General features: G+C 39.2%; 1 protein-coding gene across 4 annotated transcripts in view; it reads right to left on the bottom strand.

Moving 5' to 3' along the window:
* The window catches only part of Abcb11 (ATP-binding cassette, sub-family B (MDR/TAP), member 11), a 98,672-nt gene that overhangs the window by 47,231 nt on the left and 36,071 nt on the right, over positions 1-15,370 (bottom strand). For all 4 annotated transcript variants that reach the window (XM_013518809.1, XM_013518807.1, XM_005393268.1 and 1 more), the window contains 5 exons: positions 13,387-13,561; positions 6,989-7,102; positions 5,044-5,154; positions 2,856-2,981; positions 1,043-1,246 (listed from right to left, as the gene is read on the bottom strand). In XM_013518809.1, the coding sequence (XP_013374263.1) occupies positions 1,043-1,246; positions 2,856-2,981; positions 5,044-5,154; positions 6,989-7,102; positions 13,387-13,561 (730 nt within the window). The remainder of the gene's footprint in view (positions 1-1,042; positions 1,247-2,855; positions 2,982-5,043; positions 5,155-6,988; positions 7,103-13,386; positions 13,562-15,370) is intronic.

Raw genomic sequence — 15,370 nt, 5'->3', positions numbered from 1 at the left:
TTCCTATTTCTCCACAGCCTCACCAGCATTTGTTATTGGTTGATTTCTTAATGATAGCCATTCTTACTGGGGTGAGATGAAATCTCAGTGTTGTTTTAATTTGCATTTTTCGAATGACTGATGAGGTTGAACACTTTCTCATGTATTTATTTGACATTCGTATTTCTTTATCTGAGAAGCTTAAATGTATTCATCTCAACTGCCCATTTCTGGATTGGGTCTTTGAATTTGGGGGGGGGGCTGATGTTTTTTAATTCTTTATATGTTCTAGATAGACTCATAAGGTAATTTAGAAGGCTGAATAGGACATGTTCAAGATCACTGAGTCTAGAACCAGAACACCTGGTATGAATCTTGTTTTTCCTGCCTATGTGTATCATTTTGAGCAAATTATTGACCCCTGAAAACCCTAGTCTTCCATCTATAGATGAAAATAATAATAATTGCTACATGACAGGGTAGTTATAAGAGTTAAATGAGTTGATAGAGGTAAAATGCTAGAACAGTGCTTGTAATATAAACATGCTACTTATCAATAATCTTCCTTTGATTTAGCATACCATCAATGCAAAATCCACATAAACATAATAATACAGAGTTGGGCTTTGTAGGAATAGTTGTGTAGAATGAAGAGATATGAGGAACTGTTTTTGCATATGTGAGATGCGGTTGTGCAACATAGTACTTAAGTTGTCCAAGAACAAGAAAACCAAAGAATAATGATAATGTTAGACATCAAGAGCACCATACAAGTACTGCCACATGACAAAGTTAGCATACTTACACACATGTTTACAGAATAAGGAAATTATAGCTAAAATTAAAGGAAGATTTTTAACAGAAACTTCCCTCATTTGGTACATTTTAAACATAGAAACAACATAGTTGCAGAAGAAAGGGAAAACTCGTAGTACATTTCCAACCTTGAAAGTAAAGCATGATATTAAGAACATAATGAGTCAGGACTCAGTAGAAAAGAAGTATGTATTATTGTGTGACTTGTTTTGTATAATGACTTGCTAAAGTACAAGGCCAGGGGTACCTCTGGCAAGTCCATGATAAAGTTGTAGGCATTGGCCTCCTTGGCAGCTTGGATGATATCTTCCATTGTTGCATCTTTTCTGCCGTAACGGATATTCTCTGCAATCGTGGTGGAGAACAGAGCCGGTTCTTGCTCCACAATCCCAATCTGATCTCTCAGCCATTGGATGTTAAGAGAGCGAATGTCATGGCCATCCAGAGTCACCTAGGGAGCATGGGAACAATATCACGCTGCTGGGAACCCTCCAGGGTTCTGAGTCAGAACAAAGGTGTTACTCAGCCACAGCAGGGAAAAGATAGAGATGGACAAGATCATGATAAACAGTTCCTCCTAAAGTGCGGTTGCTTATATAAAAACGACAGCATGTAACTGAAGTTAAGTTTAGCTGCAGGATACGTCATTGCTGAAACATATATGATGTAAAGGTCATGACTTAACTGCTGCCCCAAGAATGGACACATTTTAAGCTTCTCAGTAAATAGTAAGCAGTCATTCACCATACTTTGAATATTCTTGTTATCTTTTGACTTGTGACCAAAAAGGAACATCAAAAATGGGATGAAAGGACTGGTCTTTATCTTTTTTTTTTTTTTTTCCCTAGTACCGGGAATCGAACTCATGACCTTGAGCTTGCCATATCTTACATATGTGCTTTATAGTAACTCAATTCTGATCAGATTCATCAAATAACACTTTGCTGTTCAAAATCAGTTGGAGACATTACAGGGAAGAAACAAAAATCACTATAGGAAAAATGTAAAACTCTGACACAAAAATCATGATTTTTAAAAATATTCAAAGTTATTATGGTGGTAGGTAGTTATTATGGTGGTTTATAGTTATTATGGTGGTATGGCAGTATGTAGTAGAATACCAACTGAAAAGGAAATGTCCACATAGAAAGAAAACCTCATGATGTTTGCCATTGTATGCCTGATAGAGAACTCACTGCAGTGATGTTTGCTATTGTATGCATACAACGTTTGCCATTGTATGCCTGATAGAGAACTCATTGCAGTGACACCACTAATCCACAGTCAAAGTAAGTCTATCTCAAAGTACCAAGGAAATGCTGACAGAAATGCCTTTGAGATAAAGAGCCTGTGCTTTGGCATCCACATACCTCAGTTCAAATCCCTGCTTGGTCATGTCCTAGTTGAATAACCTAGCTGAAAAGTCTCAATCTTTCTGACTCTGCTTTCTCATTTGAAAAACAGGCATATGGGGCTGGGGATTTAGCTCAGCGGCAAAAGCGCCTGCCTAGCAAGCGCAAGGTCGTGAGTTCAGTTCCCGGTACCGGAAAAAAAACCAAAAAAAGAAAAAAGAAAAACAGGCATATGTGCTGGGGCGCAGGTGCTCATTATGAAAATAAGGAATCATTTTATGAGAATTATTAATATTTATTTCTTTAGTTTCATGAGTCTATATTTACTCAAATAAGAATAAGGCAAAACAAACTAGTTGTTTGTGAAATTATACATAAATTTTTTTAAAAAAACCTAAACTTCATAACAGTAATCAAGACTATTTTCTGTAAATTTCTCTTTTGGCTGTCAAGGGAATAAATAATGATTTTGCTACACTACAAAAAAAAAAAAGATAGAATTGATAATTCACTGAAAAAGTAGCAATATCAGTCCAAACATGTCTGCACCTTTGGTGATTACTCAGCAAATGGACTGGACTGGCCATCCACTGATCTGCCACCATGCAGGGAGTCTGTCCCATCAATCCAGTCAAACTGAGTTTGATAATATGTCACCATTTGCATTCCCCCATCCCCAGGAGCTGAGAGTTTCCAGAAGACACCCACCATGCCTTCACAGGGGTCGTAGAATCTCTGAATGAGCTGTAGTGCTGTGCTTTTCCCAGCTCCACTTGATCCTACCAGAGCCGTCAGTTCCCCAGGTTTAATGACCATGCTGAGGTTATTTAAAATCTGGAGAGGAAAGAAAATTAAGAAGTTCAGATTGTCACTGTGTACCTGATCAGACAACAAGGCTACAAGTTAGCATGCCTGTGGGGAGGACACTTATGCCCCCACAACAATATCCATCCATCCACCCACAGCCATCGATAACCAGCAAAAAGCAGCAGTGCCTAGGATGATGTTTTAGCATTTAACACATTACTTGAGAGCTGCAGCCAACAAATAAGATGATGAGTGTTAACACTGGTAAAGTAAGTAAGTCAGGCTGACTTTTAAAATTATGCTCCAAAATCTAATTTAAAACACTTCTGACCTACTGTAGGATACCTGAAGGAGACTGTCCCAATTAAAGAAAAAACCCAGTAAGAGTATAATGCTAATGTACTGACCAAAGATTAACAACAAACCAATTTGCAGATTTTTAAGCTGTCGTATACTTATGTGATATGTGCATACTATTTGAATAAATTTGCCTAATAAATATTTATGATAAGCTAGATCCAAAGCACTTGGAACAGAAGGGACTGAGTAGTGGTAGGCCCCAAGAACAAGAAAGAACAGCTCAGTCATAACTATCTGCTAGATATTTTCACCAATGAGAGGTGATTTTTGTACTGATTGTATAAAAGTGGTTTAGGGTTTTCTGAGTGACAAAATCTCATTCATTTCACATTAGCGAGTCAAGCGTGCAAATTCATTTCAGCTTCCTGGTCTGTATTGGTCTGTAAGTTCGCAGGAACAGGGAGGGCAAGGAGTGTGTTTCTTATTGTTACAGTCCCGGTGGGATACGTTGCCCAGCAGGGCTCAATACATACTCGTGGCATGAATGAAGAAGTTTTATGGGTCTGGATAGGGAATTGTTATTAAAGCGAATTATTGGTGTTGGGCATAAAAGATAAACAGAAATGAAATTGGTGCCACAATTCAACGAGTATTTGCTGAGCAGCTGTGATAAGATGATTCCAAATAGCATAAAGAAAGTTTTAAGCCCTCCATTCATAAGTATGTACTGAGTATTACAAAGCACTTGTAGATGCACTATAGCATTTGATGTGTAGGTACGGACCTAACATAATAAAGAATACACTCCAAATAAATAATCAGAATGTATATATATTTACTTTTGATTAATATATACAATATGGATAAATACAGTGTATATTTATATATTTACTGTACATATATTTATATATTTATATAACAGGTATATATAATGCAGGTAAAAATATTTACCTACATTATACACATATTTGCCTTTTTCTATATATGTCATGCACACACACATATATATGCACTCTACACATATACATACCTACATTTTAAGTATATAGTATCAGAATAAATTTAGGTTAACAAGATATGGTTTAGTTCTATGGGGATAACAGAAATATTAAGAAAAAGAGACCAGGGTTACTCTATTAAAAATTAATAAAAAGTTTCATTCCAATGCCAATTTATTTGGGGGGCATAAATCCTAATTTTCCTATATAGCATGTTGCATTTAAAGATCCTGCTTTGTAGGTACAGGAAAACTGTAACTTCACCATGTGGCCCAGAAAATCACCTAGTACAAGACACCCTATCACAATACCACCTACTCATCCTCTGTGAGGACTAAGGATCCTGGTGAGCTCACAGATGGGAAGTAAGAAGCTAGCAATTGTGGCTTCCAGTTTTCACTTACTTATATCTACCTAGGCAGAGCTCACTACCTTCTGCAGTCTCTGAAAACAAGAATGCTTTGACTGCCTTGCAGTCTATTTCCTGTGTGCTTAGAATAACAGGATCTACCAATCATTTCAACAGAGTACAACAGAGCTGACTTAACCTGTATGGTCTGCTAGACTGCCTTCAAACCAGAGGGCTTTGCATCATACAGCTATCACAAAGGAATGGTGCATTTCACCTAAGATGGCCCAACACCCCAGGACATTTCCAGAGAAACACACCTCTGTCCCCTATTCCTGGCAACTGAGTCAGGCCTCAGAAAACAAGCATGACATGAATCTCTGGACATGAATCATCAAAGAAGCAAATGTTCATTTTTCCCAGGGCAAAGGCTGGCACTCACCTTCACCTCTGGTCTGGAAGGATAGTGGAAGGTCACATTGTGGAATTCAATTTCCCCCTTGACTCGATCAAGCTTATAACCATCTTCGGACATGCAGTCAATGATAGGTTTCTGGAGTGAAATTCAAGAGGTGTGTAGTAAGGACACACCTTATATAAGTTTACTATTCATCTTACTTTGAGTTATTTCATTAAAATGAACAAATAACCAGTTAAAACCCTGCAGAGATATTCCACAAGTAGTTTCCACATTAAATACTTATTCATAATAGTGATAACCACTACTAAAATACTGTGAGATATAACTGTAATACTATATATTAAATGTCAGGTATTAACATAATAGATGCTAGAGTTTATTGTTATACAATTACTATTATAGAGTTACTACTATGAGATATTACATATTATTTATATTATATAATATGATAATATATAATTTATTAATATATAACAGTATTAATATATTAATATTTATTATAATATATTATATACTATACATTAATCATATTACTTAGATTTTATTATGGAGGGCAATGTCCAGGTGTTTTATGGTGCTTTTTTCATTTATATAACTGTCATCAGAACCTAACCATGGTCCTGTGCCCATTTTTCAGCTAAGGAAGTGAAGGAATCTCAGAGAGATTGTTCTTGGCTAAGGCCATTGCAACTAAAGGAACTAGTCAACTACACTGGAGCCCGTCATACTCTACACTTGAGTATCCATTGCAAATGATTAAAATTAAGTGTCTACAAACAACGTCTTCAGCTACTACTGACTTCCAGTTGATATCCTGTGTTTCACTGATGTTGCTGTGAATAGCGCCCTTACAGGGTCCTTGCATATAATAGCTCTAAGAATGAAGTTGAATTTAATAAAGTCAATCATTTTTATATGGTTTCAAACAATCTCACTATATCCCAGGATATGAAACTCTATAACATAAAGCAGGTAAAATGATGAATGGTCTCCATAGGTAGATTACAGCCTCATTGTTTTTCAAAAATAAAATATTTATGGTTTAGGGGATCCATGAAGCACCTGATTCTCAGAGCTTCTGACTTATAGCCCAGAGTAACTTCCCCAAGAGAAAGAGCAATAGATTACCATCTTCTTCCTTCTCCTTAGATATAACTCCCTGACTTGACCTCTGATGTGCTGCAGATTACCCTGTACAACCCTACCCAGACTACCAAGATCGTTTGTAAACTTATAGAGACTTTCTGCCACATTATGAAGATACTCCAGTTTATGAACTAGGGTCTGAAAGCCCTACATGCCCTGGCCTTTCCCATCCCTCTAGCTTCAGCCCCTTTCTTACTCTGTTCATTCACATTGGTCTTCTTTCAGCTCCTTGAGATCACCATAGCCTGGAGCTCTCTCTTCCTGAGATTCCTTCCCTGCTTTCACTTTCCATGCACCCAATTGAAAGATTCTTTCCTCCACCCCAGTCGTGGTCATATTGCCCAATTTTTTTTCCCCTTGCTGTACTAAAGGTTAAACCCAGGGCCTCACACATGCTTTACTACTGAGCTACATCCCAATCCTATTTCTTTTTAATAAAAACTAAGTTGCCCAGATTGGCCTCAGACTTGTGATTCTTCTGTTTCAGCCTCCCAACTAGCTGGCCCTGTGGGCCTGTACCGCTGCACCTGCTCACATTATTCTGTTGTTTCCTTCATCTGACTTAGCACTTGTCTTTGAATGTGCTAATTTCCTGGGCTGGGTCTCCCAGTCTGAGTACAAGAGTGGGGACTGTTTTTTCTAGTTCATTGTTCCATGTACAGCTCTTGGAATTGGGTGCAGCTCATAATGATGGTCAGGAAGTATTGCCTACTTAAGTGCATGTTGATAAATCTTCATACTTTGAATCATAGCGGTAATTGCCTGTCAGAATTCACCACCCCCCAACTTTTAATGGCTTTTCAGTTGGCCTTTTACATACCCTGTCTACTGTCTCAAAAATGCTGGCAGCTGCTGCACGCCCAGTGGCAAAGGATTCCAAACAAGAAGATGCATTCCCAAGATTTAAAGCTCCTACTAAGACACTGAGGAAGATCTGAAATGAAAAGAGAGAACTTTTTTACTATGTGTTTTTGTCAGTTTGTAAATAGTGCTCCTTGCCATTTGGGTCATCCAAGTGCACAGTTTTCCCAGAAATACACTTCCACAGGAGTGTGAAAGCTAAATAGCTCTTTGGCTCTTTGGAAATGCCTGGGACTGTTTCATTCTAGAAAGCATTTCCAATTTCTCCATCATGATTTAAAAGACTACATTATTTTTTCCTGAACATTAATTACTCTTCTACAAAGTAGAAGCAATGAGCAAGAGGTGTAAGTAAGGCAGCATGGACACATGAAGTGGATTAGACTGGTGATCAGACAACTTGATTTGTTATATAATCAGCACTCTAGGGCCCCCGGAGGGAGGGCCCCCGGCACACGGGGAGCCACGGGCAGGGAGCACCGGTCTTCCAATGGCCAGCTAGCTTCCTGCCTCATAGGCCCCCGGAGGGAGGGCCCCCCGGCGCACGAGGAACCATGGGGCGGCGAGCGCTGTTGCCCTCCGGCCCTTAGGCCGGCTGCCGCCGCTCAATTGAAAACTATCATGACACAGAGAAATAATGACACAATTGGCCCACCATGCACTGGCTGCAGATGCCCACCCTGGGACGTGTGTGAAACATTCAAATGGAAAAACCCCTGGGAATACATGCCATACAAAGGGGCCACTCTTGCTCCTGCCATTGAGAACTAGAAAGGTCTAGAGTCAGCGGAGGAGCAGCTGCTGAACAAGGACTCAGAGAACATGAGAATGCAGACTAAGCCCGAGGGGTCAGAGGTCCTGAGGACTGGGTTCATGAGAGCCACTCAGAAGGTGGAAACCAGGAGGACCTTGCACAATACTTGCAGAGACTCCCTGGAAGCCATTCTTCCCCTGACAGTATAGGCTATGGTGGAGCTCCCGAGAAGTCTGCAGCAGGATTCCTTCTGCCTGTGCTGACAGCTAGGGAGAGGACACTAACTGGTTGTGGGGTCCCAATGCAATGGGAGGCTGGAGAGAAAACGCTACAAAAAATGGCTTTGGTCCCAGATGGCTACTTGATTTTTGACAACCCTTAGGTTGTAACTACTTGGTAGATCCTTCTTGCATATGTCTCTCTTCTCGAGAAACCACTTCGAAGATACCACCATGTATTAAAGCAGTCATTGATATTTTCCTACTAATCTATCCATAACTCTGTAATGTTTGTATTGTTGGTATCTTATTTCATAAATAGATGCATGTTTATTATTATGTGTTTCCTACAACAACCATTGAGAATAGTTAATGAATTCAACAGGTCACTCATGTATAGTTCTATTTATTTTCTTTAGAAGCCACTTTGAAGATACCTAAGCATAGTACAACAACTATTGATAATCTCCTACCTCTATTGTCTGTAACTCACTGTTATTTGTCTATTTGTTTTCCTTAGAAACTATCTTACAGATAACAATATATAAAACAATAACCATTGATAATTTCCTACCACTTTGTCTGTATTTTGGTAAGCCCCCCCTATTATTATGTTATCTTTCTTTTACTCTTTAAAATAAAAAAAAATTTAAAAAACAAAAGTAACAGAAAAGAAATCAGCACTCTGGTGATTTTCTTGTTAAAAGGGCAACATAAATAATAAGTACACTAAGATCATCCCAGCTGTTCTAGAGGTTGGTAAATGCTGCTACTAGTGTCTTGGTCACTAGGATAGCCACTGTCACTACTGCTGCTGCTGCTGCTGCTGTACAGCTAATAATGATAATAACAAAGAGATAGGTTTTAAGTCTTTCATACAATCCTTACAACAGAGGAGGAAACAGACATATGTGGAGGTCTGCTGATTTGCCCAATGTCACAACATGTAATTACTAGAGCAGTACTTGAACATAGGCACTTGACTGCCGTACTGAGTAGCTCCCAAACCCGTCTGCTGCCTGCTGCATGCATGTGGAGTGACCTGGTTCCTGTGCAGAGCTGGGGAAGCTGTCCTGGCTCACAAACACAGCCAGCTCATGAAGTGGGCGGGGCAGAGGCCGGTTTTTCTCTGCTGGTACCTAGAGGATCCTATCAAATAGCATTCTGTTTTTAGCAATGCTCTTTGTAAGAAGGGAGAGGCAATGTAGCAATTCCTCAAACTGACCTCTAGGGGGAGCACACCCCCCCATCAAGCAACTAGAAAGAGAAGTAACCAAGACCTCTAGTTAAGAATGATTTGATTTTGGATGGTCACTCTAGGTCACTTGAGGTGCAGAAGTGTTTGTAACTCAATTGCCTCTCTATAGGTTGAAGAATGGACCTATAGGTGTGAATGTGGCTTCCATAGGAGACAGGGTTTCCTGCGTCTCAGCTGTGGTGGGGAAAAGACTAAAAAGAGAGTTTTTTTAAAAGCCCCTTTCTGCGCCAAATAAACAGTATTTTATGGGCTGAACAGAAGATCATTGTGTTAAATGTTTTGCTTTATTTTGTGTTTTGTTTTATGTCTTTGAGACAGGGTCTCACTGTGTAGTTCTGGGTGGCCTTGAACTCACTTGAACTCACTGTGTAGCCCAGGCTGGCCTCAATCTCATGGCAATCCTCCTGCCTCAGCCTCCAAGTGCTGGGATCACAGATGTGTGCCACAACACGTGACTGAGTCACAGGGAGGCTGTTTCATTGGCAGTGCTTGACTGTCAAACGAAAGGTGAGCACCTACATGAATGTAGCCTGTTTCAGGTTATCAAATGATCTCTCTTCATCTATCCTTGTCCTTTTCCTCCTTCGTGACTGATGGTCCCTTCCAGTGGTAGGGTACTTAATCTTTCAAATCCCAATTTCTTTACCTATAACGCAGGGACAACGGGCACATATACATCATAGGACTGTTACAGGATTAAATGAGATAATGTGTGTAAAGATGATTAGTCCAGCACTAGTCGCATAAATGACAGCAAGGGTGATGAGGAAGAAGAAAGTACTGAAATCCCACACAGGGCAGTGGTAAGGTGGTAAGGTGATAGGCTCTCAGTCTAAAATGGTTTAAGACCACCCTCATCAGAGGCCCTCCCACCTCAGCCAAAAAAGCCATCCTGTGCCCTCCATCAGCAGTCAGCAAACATCTTCTGTGAGGGGCAAATAGTAAATAATCTGGGCTTTGCAAGCCTCAGGGGCCCTGAAACAGTTACCTCTGCTGTGTAAACAAAAGCAACCACTGGTAAATAAATGACTGTGTTTATGTTATTGATAAGAGCAGGGATGGACTGGATTTGGCCTGCCACAGTTTGCTGACTCATTGGGTGCTTAAACTGAGGTATGGGGCTCAAACCCCTGCTCAGCCAGGCTTTGAAAACTGTTACCTCATGTGTTATCTGGATGTTTGGGGGAAGGAAGGAGTGACACGGGACAGGCATGCGACCAGTGGGTGACTGTAGCCTGCACCCCACCCAAGAGAGCAGTGGTTTCGACCTGAAGATCATACCCGGGGACAGTAGGGAGGGAAGCGGGCTACAGTGGAGCAGTCTGTGGGTGTGCTGTGCTGGAGAGGGGGCCTTGCGGTCCCTCAGAAGACAGAGCTGGAGGTTGGGAGAATAGGGGTTGAAGATCAGGTCCTGGAGTCACAGAGACCTGAGTTAAGATCCCACTCCATGCCACTGGACGTGTATTTCTCAGCCTCATTTTTGAAATGGTACCTACTGATACTGATTACAGAATGACGCTGTATTACATATGGTAATTACATGAAATATTCGCTCAGTGCTGGACACCTCTGTACACTGAGTGAAAGCTACTCTCCGTCACTGTTTCCGTTACCATCTTTGTTTTTGAAACCTGAATCTTAAGAGAGGCATGAAAGAGTACATTTTTGCCTGTTTAGTTCCCCTTCATCTTTCCCTAACAGACAGTAGAGCCCATTTTCCTTCTGTATACTAATTACGGTCCTTGATGTGAACTAATTACCTTTTATGCCCAGTGACCCCATAGCCAATAAAGATTGTTAATTAGTCAAGTGGATTAAAACACTCAGCACAAGAGTATTTGGGCTTCATAGCTTCCTGCTTAGAAGTATAGCCAAGAACTCATGTGTAAGTGTGAGTGTGTGTGTGTGTGTATGTGTGTGTGTGTGTTTTGAGAGAGATTCTATTATTAAAAGATGTTGTCTCTTTTCTTCAAAAAAAAGCACTTCTTAAGGTGCAAGCAGAGGCTTACAGGAGTTAGGAGTAAATGGATTATAATTGATAATTAAAATGTTAGAGACACCTAGTATGCTATGTCCCATATGATAAAGGAGGATGCATCATGTACAGAAGATCTAGAGTAGCTCACAGTTCAACGGACAGGAGATCTAGAGAAGCAAACTATAAAACTGGATTCTTACTAGAAAGAGTTACCAAGGGACTTTTTTATTCAGTGCTTCCAACTGGGATTGTGTGTTAATGTTCAATTTACCAATTCGTTTCCCCCTCCCAGCTGTTACTCCTTGGTCCTCTCCTTGCAGCCATGGAAGGAAAAGAAGAAGGGTTTTCCTCAAAGTAAGCTAATGAGTGTTTTAATCCACTGAACTAACTGATAGGTTAATCTAGTACAGTCTGCCATACACAGACTCTTTATGGCCTCGTGATAATTGGGTATACTCTGGGCCAGAGCAGAGTGAGCAGAAAGAAACAGCTGGAACCAAGTCAAATATTGGTATCCTCGCTTTGGTAAATGTGAAATGCCCTGAGGAATAATTAGATCAATAAAGACAAGGGACTTTATAGTCAAATTTCAGACCTGCCATACTTTCACTTTTCTAATGAACAAAACTACATCTAAATTGTAGGGAAAGTGATTGTAACACTATCTATACTCTCCCTTTAACATTTATAACACACTTTAACATGTATTACCATAATTAATTTTTTAAACAACATTCAAAGTCATGCCAGCAATGTTCAAAGACATGTTACAGAAATAATAAAATTTATGATGTTGTTTTTAGATTATCACTATCTCCTTAAATAAATAAAGTCAGTGGGTTAACATGATTATGGTTTGCTCACTGCTAATCATTTCTTTGTTTATTTTTTATTTATATTTTGTTTATATTTTGCTGGGAATTGGGATTGAACCCAGGGCTTCATACAGGCTAAGCAGGCCCTCTACCTTTGGGCTATACCTATAGCGACATTTTTCCCTTTAGTAAATCAAAATCCTATTCAATTTTCCCTAGATATGTGTTTATATTAAAGCTGTAGATCTCAAATTACAAGCTGTCAGCTAGCAAATTTCTGGTATAAAAGATTTTGATTTTTTTTTTTTTTTTGTAGTTTAATTGTTCCTGTTCCAACCAGAATCTGCAGCTAAAATATTTTGAAGTTATTTCCCATCCCCTGGGATGAAGTCAGTATTTTACTTTGACCTTACTGCATGCGGGGCAGGAGGAGAGGGAGATAAGCGTAAGTGAACATAAATGTTCCGTGGGATACAAATGCTGTAAGGAAACATACTGATGCCACAAGAGAGTGTAGGAAGCCCCTCAGCTGAGATTTCAAACAATGACCCAGAGTGGCCCAGGGCCAGCCGTAAACTGAGGAAGAAAGGCCTTGGGAGAAGGAACAGGATGACCAGCCTTCCCTGATCCAGCCACACTTAATTACCTTTCTATTCACTGTCAAGGGCCCTGTCCTCTACTTTCTAGCTCATGTCCCCATTTTGCATTGTATATGTACAGGATTCATTATTGCTTGTCTTTCTCACACAACTGTACATCCAATTAGGGCAAAAAAAACAACACATTTCTTTTGCCACTGTTGAATTCTCTACACTTTGGATGGGCCTAGTAATAGTAGATGCTCAATAATTAGTTGTTAAATGAATAACTAAAAGGAAACTGAAAATTAAAGTAGCTATGACATCGGCAATGGCGTGCCATAACATAGGTGAGTAATGGACGATATTTGCATTTTCTGTTCAGTTGAGGATATTATTGGCTTGATATTTCAGTAACTCATGTTTCACAAATATGACCCTTAGGTACACATCTCATACTATTATTAAGCTCAATCATATGATTTATAAATTGAACTTTCCATTTTCGTAGCATTATTATCTTTTGGACCCAACCAGAAACATCATCATTTTATAGCTATGAAGTCTTCAGTTAATTTGGAATCATTAAAATACTAGTTTTACCAATCAAATGCTATAAATGCTTAACATTGTTGTTCCTAGAGATGGACTCCTGCTCCCTTGGATACTAAAGGAATGCAGCACAAGTCTAACCCGTGGGCTCTTCTGAGATGCCAACAAGAAACGGTTATGTTCAGGTCAACAAAACTAAAGTACCTGGACAAGGGTTCCTGCAGTATATTCTTCCTCCTCCAGGACGAGTTTGGAGCCGTACCAGAAGGCCAGCGCATAGGAAAGGAAGATGAGACACCACATGTATCCAGTAAAGAACCCCATCACCATCCCTTTTCTAATTCCCCAGCGCTGGGCAAACACAAGATTGTTTTCATACCTGTGAAGAGAAATTGTTTAAGTCGATCTCAGCAAACAGGCCACAATGAAGGGGGTACTCAATGATCTAAAGTCACCCCAAGCACAGAGCAGCTGCAGGGAAAGAAACCCACAATAGCCTCGGTATAGTTATTTAAAGTTTGTTTGAACCTGGCCATGAAACCCATTGAGAGGATGGCACTTAACAAGGCCTTGTAAATTGACTGTAGCTTCGATGAATAGCAGTAGCAGCTGGTATAAGCTTTTATCATATGTGTTGGGACACGATGGCTCTAGTACTGTTTGTGTTTGAATTATTTTCTTGCATAACATAGCAATGCAATTGTTTCCAGATAAGCAGGTCAGACTAGCGGATGTTTCCAGCCCCCCAGTCTTGAAACTAGAGTTCACATCAACTCTTCTACATCTACTCACCCATCTGCCCCACAGCCAAAAAGTTAAATATTTAGCCTCTTGTCAGAAGTATAGTTTACATGTATTTTCTCTCATTCTGCAGGTTTTCTTTTCATTGTTATTTCCTTTGCCGTGCAGAAGCTTTTTACTTTGGTGCCATTCCATTTGCCTATTTTTGCTTTTACTTCCTGTGCTTTGGGGATCTTATCCAAAAATAATTGCCTATTCCGATGTCCCAAAGCATTTCTCGTACATTTTTTTTCTAGTGGCTTCATAGTTTTACGTCTTACATTTAAGTCCTTAATTCATTTTTAATTGATTTTTATACATGAAAGGAGATAGAGGATCTAATCTCATTCTTCTGCATGTAGATACTCAGTTTTTCCAACTGAATTTATTAAGAAGACAGTCCTCTTCTTATTGTGTGCTCTTGATATCTTTATTTAAAAAATCAATTGATTGTAAATGAATGGATTCATTTCTGGACTTGTTATTGGGTACCATTGGTCTAAGTGTATATTTTATGCCAGAACAATGATGCTTTTATTTCTATACTTATATAGTAGATTTGGAGATTAGGTTATGTGATGCTTCTGATTTGTTCCTTTTCCTCAACATTGCTTATGGTATTTGGAGTCTTTTGTGGTTGCATATACATTTTAGGATTTTTTTCAGTTTCTATGGAAAATGTCATTGGAATTTTGGTAAAGATTGCATTGAAACCATAGATTGCATTTGGAGGTATTCAGATTTTTGCAACAGTCATTTTTTAATCCATAAACATAACACCTGTCCATCTGTGTTTTCATTTCTTTCACAAATGGTTTTATAGTTTCAGTATATAGAACTTTCTCCTCCTTGGTTAAATTTATTCCTAAATATTTTAAATTTTTGTACCTATTGTAAATGAGGTTATTTATTTCTCACTTATTAGTGTATAGAGATGTTACTCGGTCTTATATATTGATTTTGTATACTGAAACCTTACTGAATTTGTTTATTATATCTAACAGATTTCTGGTGAAGTGCTCAGGGTTTTCTCTAGGTAATATGCCATCCAAAAGTAAAGACCACTGACCTTCTTCTTTTCTGGTTTAAATTCCTTTGATTTCCTTCTTTTGTCCAATTGTTCTGGCTAATTCTTCCAGTACCATGCTGAGTAGAAAGTGTAGGCATCCTTACCTTGCTCCAGATCTTAAAGTAAAAGCTTTCATACCATTGGGTTTGCTTTAGTTGCAGGATTGTCATATATGGCCTTTATTGAACTGGGGCACCTTCTTTCTATAACTAATTTGTTGAGTTTTTGTCATGAATTCATGTTGAATTTTGCCAAATGCTTTTTAAATATCTGCTGACAGGATTTTTATTTATTTTTTTTTTTTTTGGTTTTTTTCTGGTACCAAAAATCAAACTCACG

Source organism: Chinchilla lanigera, unplaced genomic scaffold, assembly GCF_000276665.1.
Source record: "Chinchilla lanigera isolate Chin_1 unplaced genomic scaffold, ChiLan1.0 scaffold00048, whole genome shotgun sequence".
Lineage (NCBI taxonomy): Eukaryota > Metazoa > Chordata > Mammalia > Rodentia > Chinchillidae > Chinchilla > Chinchilla lanigera.
The sequence above is the reverse complement of the archived record's forward strand: the minus strand, read 5'-3'. Positions and strand labels throughout refer to the sequence as shown.